Here is a 15,433-nt window from a genome sequence, read left to right as displayed (position 1 = left end):
GTAATTAGTCCTTTTGAACCAAGATGCTATTTAACTTAACTAATTGAAAAGAGAGAAAGCCAAAGCTTACGCTGCATGGCTAGCGGCGAAGTCATAAAATGCCACTTTTCTCAAGTTCGTACTCCAGTAATTATCTTTTATACAAAGAACAGTGACTCATAAATCTGCTTTTTCATAAAAATCCTCCACAAAGAAATCTGCAATAAAAGAGCTCCCCTCTTTTTTTTTGGTCAACTTGAGGCTGAAACAAGGTCTTTATGATCTGTGGGAGTGGAAAGTCATTAGGGTTTCAATTCCAAATGAAAATTAAGGCTTTTAACTTCCCATACTACTCATACTGACAATCTTTCATACATAATTGCCGAGGAAGAGTTACTGCAGTCTTGTCACCCTCCTAATGATTTGGTGATAGGCTGACAAATAGATCCTCCCTACAAATTCCCCTCTGCAAATGGGAACAAAAGCCAAAGGTTGTTAAGAAACACTGGGTTCACACCCGAGAGTGACTTTGATGACTTCTCAGTCCGAGCTTATTAGGAGTCACCAAATTAGTGGAGTCAGAAATAGTGCAATCAAGGGAACAGGTAAGAATTTAATTGGAAATAGGCAAGGTGTCTTCAGCAATTATGGCAAAGACGCGGCTGCTTTCTGCTGCAACACGGAGCAACACAACAAGAGCCCATTTGCTTCGACTGTGGACCTGCACCTTAGCTGGAACTGCACCAAGCTGCCAGACAGCCAGCATTTTAAATTCACATCTACAATATGATACCAAACAGGGCGATGCAGACAGGACGAGCTGAAATACAACAAATGCTGCCCCCACTCTCTGAAAGGTATCAAGGTAGCCTGTTGCCCTGATACCGCAGTGAAAGCAGTATCATCTTTCTGCACTTGTCTCACTTAGGTCTCGCTGTGGAGAGGCAAAAACACTGCTCTTTGTCTTTTTTGCTCTTTGTCTTCTCATTTGGGAGTAGAATCCCTTATTTGACAAGTTTCTATTTTTGACAGTTGTCTGGAGACTGTCCGCAGTCCGACAGCCTGCTGTCCCACGGGGTAGATACAATGCAGAAAGAAGCACACCAACACATAAAATACTTTTATCCAGTAAAGTCAAAACAGGATTTGAAGCAACTCCAAAACTAGGAATTAGAAATGTCTGGAGTTTAAGTTACTATATGGGCTGCTTGTTCCTTGCTAGCTCCCTATAACTGAAAACCTGCGTTGTTTGTTATCACTGGTATCATAGCAATGGTTAGAGGCCCATCTGAGGTAAGGGTCTAAATCTGTAGAGCTCCGTACAAGCATGTTGTAAGTGATCCAATGACCTACAGGTTACTTGGAGAAGATAAAGGAAATATATTGTTCTGGTGCTATAAAAGGTGAACCTGAGATTTACCTAAGGCTACATCAGGAAGTCATGTTGCAATGAGAAAGAGCACCAAATCTGAGCCCAGTCTAGCACTGGAAACTGCAAAACCATCCATCCTTCTGTTGTTATTTTAAAGCTTACAGCTAAAACAATGCCGTCTTAACTGACCTTATAAAAAGAGGACTGTACTTTGTTACAGGAGGCCAGGAGACAAGCACTGGGAGACTGATAAACTGGTTAGAATCCAGAAAGAAAATACCTATACCAAAACTACCAGATACAAAAAAAAATAATTAGAAGATGGTTGAATCCATTCACACGCATGCAGCTATATCCACGTGGCCTGGAAGACTGAGAGCTCCAGAAGCAATGATTTTTTCCAAGGTAGACCATGCAACCACTCCAGAAAAAAAAAAGCTCTCCACAAACAAGGCATCCATCATCGTGTTTCAGGACGAAGAGGAATAATCATACAGGTTTTAAAAACCGCTCCCCATGTTTCAGGAGGTGTAACAAGCAGTTAAGAGGAGGCAAAGGGAAAACTCCAGGAGGAAATCACACCACAAAATGTTTCCAGAATTGGAAAACAGAAAACCTGCTGCACTGGCTGAAATATCCAACTGGTTTGTAGCTTCAAATATAAACATCACAGAGACTGCAAAATTGAAATAGAGAATAAGTGCATAGGTGTAGGTAACAGCAAAGGACAGGTGTGCCAGCAGACTGCACAGCAGCACACAATTGACTCACTCACGGCCTGGGTTTGAGTTGCAATCAGGAAAACGAACAAGGGGATATTTTATCAGAGTTTTTCACAATATGCCATCTTTGTGTGATGCATGGGCCGCCGGTGAAGATCATATAACCTATAACTACATATCACATTCAACAGCAAACAAGCTTTTAACTCAGTGGAAAGGGATTAAAAGCTCTGCAGATCCAAAGCACAGATCGAAGTTATATTCAGCTGCTGGGAAACATACAAATACGAGACTGCAAACCCCAGTAAGGGAGATAAGAAAAGGAAACCAGGAAGACAAAAGAAAACTATTCATCACAAAAGTGCTTTAAGATTGTACATAAAAATAAGATTTTCATAATACATTTGTTAGGAGCTGGAAAAGATTCAGCATCAACAAAAATAACATTTTCTTTTATTATTGATACTCTGTTAGCATCTGATCCTCCTACTCCAGAATAAAAGAATGGACTTTTATGTAGGTTATCCTGTAGCTATTTCTAGTAGATCCCACTAGAAACAAAAATGGGAGGAAATCAGTGAATACATCAGCATGACCATAGTAAATAGCTGCATGTATATAACTGGGGCTACACAAAAATCATGCGGGCTATTACCTAAGTAGGTCAGATTATGTCCTCTTGTGGAGATTACAGATCTGCTTTGCATGAAAGACTAAAGCAAGTATAAAGTCTTAACTCTATTCAAGTCAAGCACTGTCCCTGTAGCAACTTTACAGGGCACTGAGATGCACCACGCTACCAAGTGGTCCACGGCCTAATACAAAGTCACAGCCATCCTTCAAGGAGCACAGTGTGACAGGAGTGGCATATATAGGACAAGACATTATCAATAAGTGTCATAGAGTGAATGAAATGAACCTTTGCAAGTCAAAAACTGCACATGAAAGATGGCTGCAAATCCTCCAGAGACTGCTTAGCACTTAATGGAGAGCCAGAAACCAGGAATGCAGGGTTTAACCTTGCACTTGTGATACACAGCAACCTGTCTTGGGATGATCCAAGGTAGGAGATGTGGGGAAAGGACAAACAGTTGTTAAATCTAGTCAACCCCAATAGATCACATAAAGATACTGACAGCAAGCCTCCTGCTGCAATGGTTTCCATAGAAATATTAAGCTTTGGGGACTGGAAATGCTGTAAGGCTTGCTTTTCCTTTTTCTCTTTTCTAAAATAATGGTTTGTTTTTATTGATCTACTTTGAGTAGTCCTTTTGTCTGCTCCCTTCCTCACCATGTTGTCTTCTGCAGTGAGAGGACAGGACAACACCACAGCTCTCCCCACCATACCAACGAGGGGTTCTCAGCATCACTTGGCTTTGTTTTGTCGCCCCAGGAAGGCAGGGACAGGTCAGACAAGGCTGCCAAACCCTCAAATATAGGCAACCCTGGATCATCCTACTGCCCAAGAGACAGCTTGAAACATGAGCAAGATACCTACTCTTGTATCCAGTTCTCCATCCATTTGCTCCCCATACTACTTCCTCTGCCTTCCACAAGCATCCAAATGCCACCAATTTCTCTGTTTGAGAACGAAACCCCAGCATTTGCATGAAATGGGGGGAAAGGCAGCAGCATGTAGTCATGAGTGTCATTGTATGGAGCTGGGGGATGGAGCCAAAGAGCTTTTCAGAGCACTCCTGATTTGATTGAACTAAATCTGCCAGCGAGCCTGGGCTGACACAACTACACAAGACAGCTAACATGTCACCCCTTCAACTGCAGTTTACAGCTGGGCAATGCCCTGATACCATAAGCCTGGCACTCATCACTAGCGCTCCCTCCTCTCCAGACAGCGCAGACATCTCCCACTGTACCCACAGCAGACAAAAAGGGGATATCCACTCCTGCAAACCAGTAGGAGAAGCCCTTATCTCCTAGCCCAGACAATGTTTTAATTCACATCAGATGCAGGACTGCTTCAGTCTGAGTGTGAGATCCCTGAAATGGAGTGTCTGTAGTCACTTGCCAAGACGAGTGGCACAACAGCAACGCTGACAGCACGTAGCACATGGTGCGTTAAGAGTCTCCCAGTCTCAAATCTCACCAATAAATTAACCTGTAATCTATATTGCCAAGAAGAATCTTTCACAAAGACCCTTTACAGGAGAATCCTTGAGCAAGGTAAGCATTGGGCACAGTTGGCCAGGACATGGAGGGTATGACCAGGGTGCTGAGGGTGCTAACCTGGCAGCCTCCAGCAGAGAGGCTCCCCCCAAGGCCACTGCTGCTCCCCAGAAACTGGGCAGGCAGGGATGGACCTGCTGCTCTCAGGAGGGGACTCTCAGAAAACCTGCATTTCGGCAGGTATGAACATTGTGCTCTTTTGCCAGAGCGGGATATCTCCTTGTGTCATTGCTCAGAGGTGTAAGTCAGCAAAATACTGAGCTTTTGGAGAGGAGTAAACACCAAGGCAAGAAGCAACTGAAGGGAGGAAAGAGCATATATAAACCTGTATGCATAGGGACTGAGGTAACCTGGCACAAATGGTCTCGGCCCAGATGTGAGTCACCATGCAAGCGTTCAAAATAACCTGTACAGCAGCCTTCAATTGCCATGGTGATAAATGTTTCCTAATGCCTAAGAGCAGCTGAGTCCTGAACTCCACACACCTCATTCACTAACAAAAGCACTCATTACATTAAAAACAAAAAAATCACAAATGAATTGTGGCCATTTTAAGCCTATCTCAGATCAAGGGCTGATCTACACGCTCTCCTTTCAATGGGGAGTGCTATGCTCCCACCGCCATTAATTCAGAAGATGGAGCTCGCTCGCTTTTTTTGCTTCACAATTCAGTAGGCAAGGGAAAGACAGATTCTGTGAGACAGTGTTACTTTTTCTGCCAGGAGTTATCTATTCGCAGAAGTGGGTCAACTTTCTCTTGGTGGACATGTTAGTGTGCGAGTGCCTAGCAGCGCTGCCTGCGAATTTCTGTCCGCTCCGCGTGCGGAGGAACCTCTGCACATAACTATTTATGGCAGCCAAGTGTTTCATGAATTGCAGCAAGTTAACCACAAGGGGATGATGACATTTGGAGACAGGGCAGGATGAATTCTGGCTCACAGACAAAAAGTCAGGTTAAAAATACAGAATGCAGAAGCAAACCTAGTCAGTCGCTGCTAATTCACAGGAAAACTGGATACGTGGCCCCCAACCTTGCCTGCTCCACGTGAGCAGTGTCGTGTGTTTTGCAGTGGGATATATATTACAGACATGATGAGCATGGAAAGAACTTCAGCATTCCCAGAATCAATAGTTTTAAGGGTATTTTAAATGGCCTAATAATTCTCTTCATTCACCTCACGGCACACCGAACATTTTTGCCACTATAAGCACCTCACCCACCCACTGTTGTCCCTCTCAGAGCTCCTGCAAAGGGCAGCCCAAACACAGAAGGATGCTGTAGCGGCAGCCTGAGGGGACAACATGGGTAGACCATACTGTGGACATGTCTCTGAGAGCCACAAGCAAGGCCGATACCCAGCTCCTGCCAGGGAGGCTCTTGCCTGGGCCCTCCTCCTCCTCACCACAGCCTCCATGGCAGGCCTTGACCCCACACAAGCGTTGACCCTTGAGCTCTGAAGCCTCCCCAGCACCACTGCTCATACCCCTCATCTCCTCTCACACACCACGTGCAACACCTGCCAAGGCTGCATTTTGGGTTCCCATGCCTGCCACTTAATTAGATCACCATTTAATTCGATCCTCAGCTTTATTTGATGAAATGCCTCCAGAGGACCAAATCATTTACATGTAACCAACACAATTTATTTCCCTTATTTTGATTGCTTTTGACAAGAGTAAGTGGATAATTCCATCAAAGGCCCATAGAAAATTGCCTTTTAATCAATACATTTTTTTTCCTTCAACAGGACAGCTGAGAACAAGATATCTCTTTAGAAAACTGAAAGAGGAATACAAAATTGAAAAGCACTACTATACAGAATATTTCCAGACATGGCCTAATTTGAGTGCCTTAAGTTTCTTGAGCCTTTTTTTCATGGGCACCAGCTACCCCAAAGTTTCAGAGCCTAACGGGTTGGCACACACTTAATGCCCCAGCAGGACGCCAGGAGTGGACAATGACAAAGATGCCTCCAGCTGATGCCCCTTGGTAGAGGCCAATGACTGCTGGCTACAGGATACTCAAGCTGTAGCCTCAGCATCTGAAACATCAGCATTTAAAAACCTATTAGCAGAACTCAGTGAACACAGAAGAGAGGGAAACAGGTATTTCTACAGAGGTATTACATTTAGCCTATCAGCCCAGGGAGAGTCTCCTTATTTAATCACAAGGAAGCTGTATGTAGTGGCCTGTGATACCAAAAATACTAACATCTAAATACAGAAAAGTTAATGCAATGTTTGAAGGACTAAGAGTGCTCTTCATGTCACAGAGGTAGGAATTGGTCAAGTAGATGAAACTTTGCTTCACAGTTTGGCAGGAGCCATCGAGGTCTGATGTGTCTCCATCGTAGAGAAGAGAGCTTCCTCCAACCCAGACCGTTGTGCCCATGTGGTATGGGGACTGCAAGGAGGTGACATCTGACTGGTACCTGAAAAAGTGATTTCCTGTCTTTCATTGGTGCTCACACAGCTGTGCTGGAAGAGTGTAAGATGGTCACCACAATATTTCAGTAAGGTTGATTTCACCTCACTTTAGATGGCTGCATATGAACTACCACCCAGGTTTCCTTCCCATCAGTAAAAAGAGCACATACAGTGTACAATGCTTCACCCTCTAAAATAGACATAGGTGACATAAATCATGATACCAAAATCTCTTCTTTCACATGTCCTATAAAGGAAGCCCAAGGAAACAAAGATATTACAGCCTATATTGTAGACACCTCAATTTAAAATTAGATGAACCTCATCCTTCGCTTCTGCTTCTACATATTCTCATCTCAAAGGCCTCATTAATACGTCATAGTAAGTAATATGTATATTGATTATGAATACTCTAATAAAAACAAAGGACTTTGGCCTAAAGGCTATGTGAAAAAGAAGAGAAGTAAGTACAGAGTATCTACACATCCAATCAATACCAACCCACAGGGAACGGCTATTTCTCTTTGCCACCATTTTAAATGCAATATATCGTACCCTCTAGGTAAATATGTGGACATTTACAAGTGGGAATCAATAGAACTAGAGCTCTTCCCACCCCCTCACCCAGAGAGACCATACTTCTTCCCTTGGAGCAGACAGCAGTGATGGGCCATAGATTAATGTCTCTGCTATGACAGGTTATCTGCTGTGCCCACCACCTGCCTCCATACCTCTCCGACCACTTTTCAAGTGTTGATATTTTTAAGAACGTTTCTTTTTAGAAACCTATTCATGCTGATAAAAAAATACCTAAACATTTCACTCAACTGGAATAAAGTCAAAGAGACACTGGAAACAGCTTGGCACATTTTGGGAACTCAGAGCAAACAGCTTCAGTGGCAGGTGAACGAGAAGTTCTGCTGACAAAAGCCATTTGATGGTGGAGGGAAATTAAAGCCCAAAACCTTTGTAAGCGTGCACTGGATTTTGTCCCAGACACATCAACAGCTAGCAAGTCTGTATCACTCCAGGCTCACAGCACAGGCGAGGAAATCCACAACATGTGCTCACCCTCGTCTGTCTCACAGCAACGTTACACCAGACTGGTAGAACTCATACGCTGCCTGCCTGCGGGACCACACCAGCCACCGGGACTGACTTGTGCGGAGCAACCACCAGCAGGCAGGACCAAGTCCTTCTACATTTGCAACAAGGGCACATTCACTCCTTCTTGTCAGCTCTCCGTCTCTCCCAGATGTACACATAAATCCTACCAAAGCCAACTGTCCTCTAATTGTTATTGGATAAACAGTTGTTCTAGTTAGATGGAGAGGAGGCTAAAATTAGTGGAAGCCATTACTCTGCTTCAGGGAGCATAGAGTCCCTCCTCCCAGGGTTCCCACATTATAATCCAGTGTATATCCCACAGGACCTGAAGGCTTATTCCTCCCCCCAGGTCATGTTAGTATCACACAACGTGGCTATCTTCTTTTCTTTTTTCCCCTCCAGTTTGGTGGGTTTTTTTGGAAATTTTATTCTGGCAGAAACCAGGCAGTAGCAACAGCAATAGCTCCAACTGGGCTGCCTCACCCAGCTGGAAGTCCAGAAAGACTATGTACATCCACAGAGACACCCGCCATGCATGCAAAGTAAAGCGAAAAGCACTCACAAGCACAGCACAGCAACTGTACTTCAATACCTGCCCTGGATCTGTGGGTACATTCATTGGAACTACAGCACATCGCTCAACACGGATGCAACTGGCCAGATCACACAGCCTGCAGGTGCCCCTATCCCTGCCACGACGGTTCCCAGCTCACACACCACTAAGCAGAGAACGAAAAGACCATTTACCTTCAGACTAAACACATGTTCTCCTGGCTTTCAGCAGGATATCCGGAGCTGTGTAAGAGCATGTCATCCAACATTAACTGCTGTACTATCAGTTGTGCTTATTACCTTATCATCCATGAGCAGATATTTAGTCATCAGGTTCCAAGTATCAGCTTCCAAAAAGCCGGTTTATAAAAGTAAATAGACTCAGAAAAGTCAAGAGAAGGTGGATCACGGATCGGATTGGGTTTGTTTTTGTTTTTAACTTGCACCACTTCTACTGAATTCACCTTACAAACCTAGAGTTTAAAGTTCATCACCTCACATTGGGGCAGGTCACTGGGGCCAATAAATCAAGCCCTGGCTTACCAAGTCACTTCCAAAGGATTGTTGAGGAGAAAATAAATATTTAATCCACCTTCGCTTGCTAAGATTTCATTAAAAAGCTGTCAACCCAGGAGCATTTAACAGCTGCCATTCTCAACTCCTTCAGAAAAGCACTAACCTGGTGACACAGTCTGCTAAACACCTGGAAAAGCAGGGCACCGCATGAAGCCCAACTGACTTCACTGCCAGCGGCAGCACATTTCAGGACCTCCCAGCTTCCTATAATTTCCAAAAGCGCTCTAGCTAACAGCTCACCATCCCTTGCTCTCACCACTTGTCCAAGGCTTCTGCTTACTACAGATGCCAAGTTCTGCCCTGCATCTGTTTCAGATCCATCTCCCTCCTCCGTAATAAAGTACCAGAGGGCTGTTCATCGCTGCACCAGTTGTGCTGGCCAGGCTGCTTCATCCACCAGGTAGTTACCCAGTGTGTTAAAGAAAGGAGATAACAGCAAACCAGACTGAATTCTGTAACCTTAAAACAAAAAGCCACCCTTTCTCCTCTTTCTTCCTTCCATTTTATACCAAAAAAAAAAAAAAAAAAAAAAAAAAAAAGAATCATCAGGAAAAGAGTACAAAAAGATTAACATCTAACCTACATGCACCAAAAGCAGAGTCAGCACCAAGAGAAATGGAAGGGAACTGGTGCTGCAGAGGCTGCTGTGACAGCTCCTGCACCGACCTGACTTGCTGGATTTTTTCCTCCACATTCACTGTCCCTCCTCTTCCACATTGTCACCGGCTTAAATGAATTGCCACTTGGTCACAGGCAAGCCTCCCCACCAGACTCCTTTCTGTCAGTCAAAAAGAGGCCCGAGAAGCTTTGCATTTACATATGTATTCACAGGCACTTCCAAAGGCATGCTGAGGGAAACGGCCTTGCTGAATACCGATGCTATCTAAGAATGACTATTTAAGTCATTTTACAGCTTCACTACCTAAGAAGAGAGATCAGGTTTGTTTGCATCTTTCCAGGGATTATTAGTCTAGAAAGTGCAGATCATATCTGTGCCATCCTCAGAAACGAAGCCACACAGGTTGGCAGTAAAGAGGCAGCTCCAGTACTTCTCACATCTTCCACAGCTTGAGTTGGGCAACCCTGAAACAGAAGTCACTAAAAGCTAAGGAAGTATTTGATAACTAAAAGGGATTTGGTCTCAGAGCTGCAAAGCCCTTCTGTCCCAAAACAATAACAGCACACTCTATCTGCCAAGTGCTCTCCGGGCCTCTGAGAAGGGCAACGCTTTATGAAAATAAAATCACACCAGGAGCAGAAGCTAGCTGAAGGTTTACAAACAAGATACTTCTGATTTACACAACTCTAGAAGAGAGAGAGGAGAAAAAACAATAATAGGATGCTTGCCACATCCTGCAACATCTGGTGGCTGGATCACCCTCTAAACCAGCAAGCCCTGTCTAATGGGTGAGGTGGCAGTAACATCTCCAGCTGCGAGTGGAAACACGCAGCTGCGGCAACAGGACTGAGCATGGCAAATTCGTGGATAAACATACCACTTGAAATCCAGGCTGATTAGTGCCGTGTGCCCTCAGATCTCCTGGAGCATCAGGACTTCCCATAAATCACTGAAAACAAGGACCAGCACTCCCTGGTCCCACCAGGACCACCAAAAGCTCTGGGAACTGAAGGTGGTGATCTGGTAAATGCATCCAGCAGCCCCCTCCCCAGCGTCCTGCCCCTCTGTGGCCTCTTGTGCCCAGCGAGCCCCAAGTGGCACCAGCAGCAGCCAGCCTCCAAGGCTCCATCCTGGTGTTTGGAGGAGGGCTGTGTGTATACCAACCCAAAAATACCTCTCTGGGAAATCCTCTTGGAAAAGAGGATTAAGTACATTTAAAGGAGTCTTGTACACAACAATTAAACAGATTGATGCCTGGTTTGACTCCTGTTAAACCCTCCTGACCAAACTACTCCTTCTAGGAGTCCCCAAAAATCCATTTTAAAGACATTCCAATATTATTATTTTAATGCCTGACCACTGTTCAACAGCAGGAGAAACTTTGCTTGCACACAAGCTGTCAGAGGAGGTTTGGCATGATTTCACAGTGGAGCTTGTTTCTAACTTTAATGACTGGGCTGAACAAAATTGTGAATGCAGCGTACCATTGAGAGCAATCTCTTCTCTACAAACAAACCTGTTCCTGAAGAGGAGCAAGGGAACAAGGGGAAGCCAAGTTCCAGCTCTCCAAAACTGGTGGGCACACCATAGCCAGGCAGCCTGCCTGAGAGCCCACGGAGCTAACAGGTGATGCTCCACGCAGCAGACCTCGACTTTAATCAGCTTCTTCCAAAATCTCATTTAGGTTTTTATCAATCTCATCAAAACAGCTGATAAACAAGCTACACGTAACCCAGAATATTTAAAGGGGAAGAGTCAGAGGAAGAAGGGATGGGAAAATCAGCATTTAACTCTGAAAACACAGACAGCTTTTTTCGAGGGGGAGCAAAAGCAAACATAACACCAATCCTCCAGATAAAAACCCTCCAAGCCTCAGCCCCAGACAGCAGTAACACAACCCAGGGGCACCACGCTGGGTGCAAGCACCGCAGAGCCCTGTGACCACCGCCACCACCCCACATACACATGGGTGCTCCTCCCCACACCACCACCCCCAGCTGCTCTGCCGGAGCACCCTGGGGCCACCAAGGATGGGCAGGGCTAGGGATGGCAAGGACCACAGCATCCCTCACACCCTTGCCAAGGGGGCTAGGCATGCTGAGAGGAGGTGGGCACAGGGCAGGACCAGCAGCACCTGCAGCCAGCAGGGCTACGAGGAGGGGGACAAGCTCACCGTTGAGACCATTGGGGATGCTCCGGTGGTGGAGAGGCGCAGACAGGTCGTCCATAGACCTCCGCATGGCCCCGGCCTTGCTGTCGCCGGCCTTGTGGTGGTGGAGGTGGTGGTGATGGTGGTCAGGGCTGCCCGCGCTGCCCGTGCTGGAGGTGCTGCTCCCGTCCCCCACGTCCCTGGTGGCCGAGCCGCCGTTGAGGTTGGTCAGGCTGGCCTGGCTGTCGATGGAGCTCCGCGAGCCGGCCCCGCTCCGCTCCTCGTCCAGCATGAGCACCATCTCCTTCAGCTCCACGTTCTCCCGCAGGAGGGTCTCCTGTCTCGCCTCCAGGTCCTTCAGCTTCTGCTGGTACATGCCCACCTCCTTCCACATCACGCTGGCCGTGTGCCTCCCGAAGCGCTGCCATTCCCTCGACAGCTTCTTGCCTTTCTGCCGGTCGTCGTCCAGGAAGCAGCAGAGCTCCCGCAGCTCCTGGTTGTCGTCCTGCAACTTCTGGTTGACCTCCTTCAGCCCGCGGATCTCGTGCAGGTGGAGCTGCAGCCGCCGGTTCACGTCCTTCATCAAGTTGCCGTGTTCCACCATTAAGTTCATCTTTTCATTCTCCACTTTCCTCAGTCTTTTCACCAGCTCCTCCTTGCTCCACCTCAGCATCTCCTCCTCCGAAATTTTGCTCAGGTCCTCCTTGGACCCTTCGAGGGGATTTTTTGCCATCATCTGTGCTCAGGCAGCGTCCGTTCCGACACGTAACAAACGGGGTTCGGGTAATTCGGATTATTTTTGTTCACCTGATTTCCTGGGACTACGATTCACTGCAGCATCCTGGGGAAGAAATATTATAGTTCCCCGCGGAGAGCCGGACAAGGAAGCACAGCAAAGCCGGACTGGAAGATCTTCTCCCCCGCAGATCCCATAATAAAAAACCAACCCAGATTGATGATTTTTTTCATCAAATGATGAAAAAAAAAAAAAAAAAAGAAAAAAGACGCCCCCCCCGCCAAGGGGGCTGCGGGGAACGGGCACCCCCGGGCTTAGCCTCCGCAGGGGATCGCCCAACTCACCCCGGCTGCACCGAGCCCGGCGGCCGGCCCCGTCCCCGGGGGGCTCCGTCCACTTGTTCGCCCCCTGCAGCCCCGCGGGGCCGAGCCCGGCGCGGTGGCGGCGGCTGCTGCCGGTGCGGCGGTGCCGAGGGAGCGCAGAGGGAGCCGGCGCCTTCCCGGAACGGCTCGGCCCTGGGCACGGAGGGGACGGGCGGCAGCGCCGGGGCTGGTCCCACCTCCTGCCGGCCGCGGCCCTGCCCCAGCCGAGCGGAGGAGGAGGAGGAGGAGGAGGAGGAGGAGGAGGAGGAGGAGGAGGAGGCGAGCGCCGCCCTCCCCCCGTGCCCCATTGGCTGCAGGGCCGGGCCGGGCCGTGCCGAGCCGGGCCCCGAGCGCCGCGCCCCGCCGCCGGCTCGGGTTACCGGGGCCGCGGGCAGGTACAAAGGGACGGCGCCGCCTCCCCTCCCCGTTCGCCTATTTTATTTTTTTTTTTCACCCCCTTTTTATTTTTTTTTTTTTTTATTTTTTTTCCCGGGAAGTAGAAGGCCTGGGAAGGGTGGGGTTGGCCGTGCAGGAAAACGAGCCCGCCCGGTCCCGGTCCCGGTCCCGGTCCCTTCTCCCGGCGCGGCTTCGTGCCCGGGTCCCCACGCTGCAGGTTGAGCCTCGGCCTCCTCTCCGCACCCCGGGGCCGTCGTGAGCCCTCAGTCCCCGGGGGCAGCACCGGTTCCCCGCGGAGATCTGCCCCGGTTCTGGTGGCCCGGGTGCAGGTGTGCTCATGTCGCTTCGGACAGAACCAGGTAAAAGGTGCAGAAAGTTCACCGAGCGGATTCCCTAGGCAACGCGTAGGCAGATTTCCTATATCCTCGCATCACATCCCCTTGACTTTTACTCTAATGCACTTTTCCTTGGAATAGGCTGTTAGCTGCTCTTGGCCGGCATCGTGTTGTAGAAATGAAAGATGCACCAGGACAGGGCAGCGCTGCCAGCTGTTTCCCACATGAGAATCCTCAGAAAGCCCCAGGGAATCGGCAGCTTTGTGTTCCCGAGGAGCCTTGGTAAACGATTTGACTCCAGGGTTAACTCAGTGCAACCTCAAATTTGTGACCGCACCGAGAGCTGGTCCAAGCCACCCTCTAGCAATAAAGAAGCATCAAATCCAGTGCCGGAGCGTGGGACACAGAGCAGATGGCCTGCGTGTGGAGGGAGCATCACTGCAACTTCTGCCTTTTGGTGTTGCCTTCCTAAGCCGAAGTAAAGCTGCATTTCTCAGATGCTGTTTCTTCTGCATGAGCTGTGCTGGCTGGTTTGTGAGCCCAGACATACCCTTGGCAAACTAGGACAGGTGCCAGTTCCCTGCTGAAGTACAACAGCACTTCCCTTCTTCTGGTGGAGTTCATCCCCTCCATGGACACTCTTGGCCCTTCTCCTCTCCCAGTGCAGCTTTATTAACAAAAAGGGAGCAGGAGCTTGGGATCAGTCACTTCGTGTGGCATATGCCCGTGGTCAACCACTGGTAACACACCTTACAGACATGGAGATGTGAAGACAATGGTCCCCTAGCAGACACAAACCAAGGTAATTCCCTGAGGAGGAAGGAATTAAAATGCCCTTGTGCAGGTGAGCGCTGAGGCCTGCCTGCTGCCTTTGGAGGAGTTTGCTCCCCACAGATTTGAGAGCTGGGTGAGGTGGCTGAAGAGCTGTCTTGCCTGCCTGGGAAATGAAGGAGAAAAGTGTGATTTCATGCTGTGAATTCACCGTTGTGGCAGGGTCAGCCCTTGGGATGCAGAAATCAGCAGGTGTCTGCGCACCACCTTGTGCCTTGGAGAGGTCACTTTTCCCCGGGTCCCTCAGGCCTGGAGCAGGTCTGCTCCTGCCTCCCTGCGACAGGTCCCAGATGTGGGGGTACCCACACAGGGGGGCCACCACCAACCAGCTGCAGAACCAGGCCATGTCATACCTCCTGCTTCCCACCGCCCCAGCCAGGCCGCTGGGAGGTGACACCCCTCGTAACGGGGCACGCTGCCGTGCCTCAGGACTGCACCGCATCGAGAAGGCACCCAAGTGTTTTCCAAGCCAAGTCTTATTTACGTGGCTTTAATCACATCCTTCCCTGCAGGAAGCGGAAAGTGCTTCTCCCGGACCCTCCCAGGCGGTGATCTGCCTCATGGATCCCGCAGGGGCTGGGGGGAAGGAGCAGGATGGGGGCTGCTCAGGGAAGCTTTTCCTCACAGCGGCCATCGAGGTCTGGAGAAGCCTCCGGTGGCAGTGCTCACTGTGAGTACAGGTGCAGCTGCACCACGGAGGTACCTGGCCCCTCATGTTTCTTGATCTTTTTCCCAAGAAAAGCTGTTTTTTCCACATGACACTTTTTGAAGTTTGAGCTCTGCCGATACCTCTGCGGAGAATGAGCCCGGCAGACAGGGGGGCTCCTCAGAGGAAGCGGGGAGATTATTAATATCCACAGAGGAAGTCACTGTGATGATTAAGACTTGCTTTCAGTGCTCGGTGGGTATGTCTGTGCTTTCGGAAAAAAAGGGCGTTGCATTGCAGGAGAGGCAAATCCCTTCAGCTTGGAAAGACAGGAGTGTTGGAGCCCAGGGGCGGAGCTCGGCGGCATCAGAGGGTGTCTGTGGCCCAGGTTATCCACGTGAATAGTGGAGGTGAGCGTTGAGACGAGGGAGGTTTTTCAA

At 48.6% G+C, this 15,433-nt stretch overlaps 1 protein-coding gene across 3 annotated transcripts in view; it reads right to left on the bottom strand.

Moving 5' to 3' along the window:
• CCDC85C (coiled-coil domain containing 85C) overlaps positions 1-13,070 on the bottom strand; it is a 105,589-nt gene extending 92,519 nt beyond the window's left edge. For all 3 annotated transcript variants that reach the window (XM_082761787.1, XM_082761789.1, XM_082761788.1), the window contains exon 1: positions 11,712-13,070. In XM_082761787.1, coding sequence (XP_082617913.1) covers positions 11,712-12,423 — 712 coding nt within the window. In that variant the 5' untranslated portion in view covers positions 12,424-13,070. The remainder of the gene's footprint in view (positions 1-11,711) is intronic.
• Between the last annotated feature and the right edge of the window lie 2,363 nt (positions 13,071-15,433).

Source organism: Aythya marila (genome assembly GCF_965140915.1).
Source record: "Aythya marila genome assembly, chromosome: 5".
NCBI classification, from domain to species: domain Eukaryota; kingdom Metazoa; phylum Chordata; class Aves; order Anseriformes; family Anatidae; genus Aythya; species Aythya marila.
Note: the sequence above shows the minus strand (reverse complement) of the source record. Positions and strands in the feature narration are given on the sequence as shown.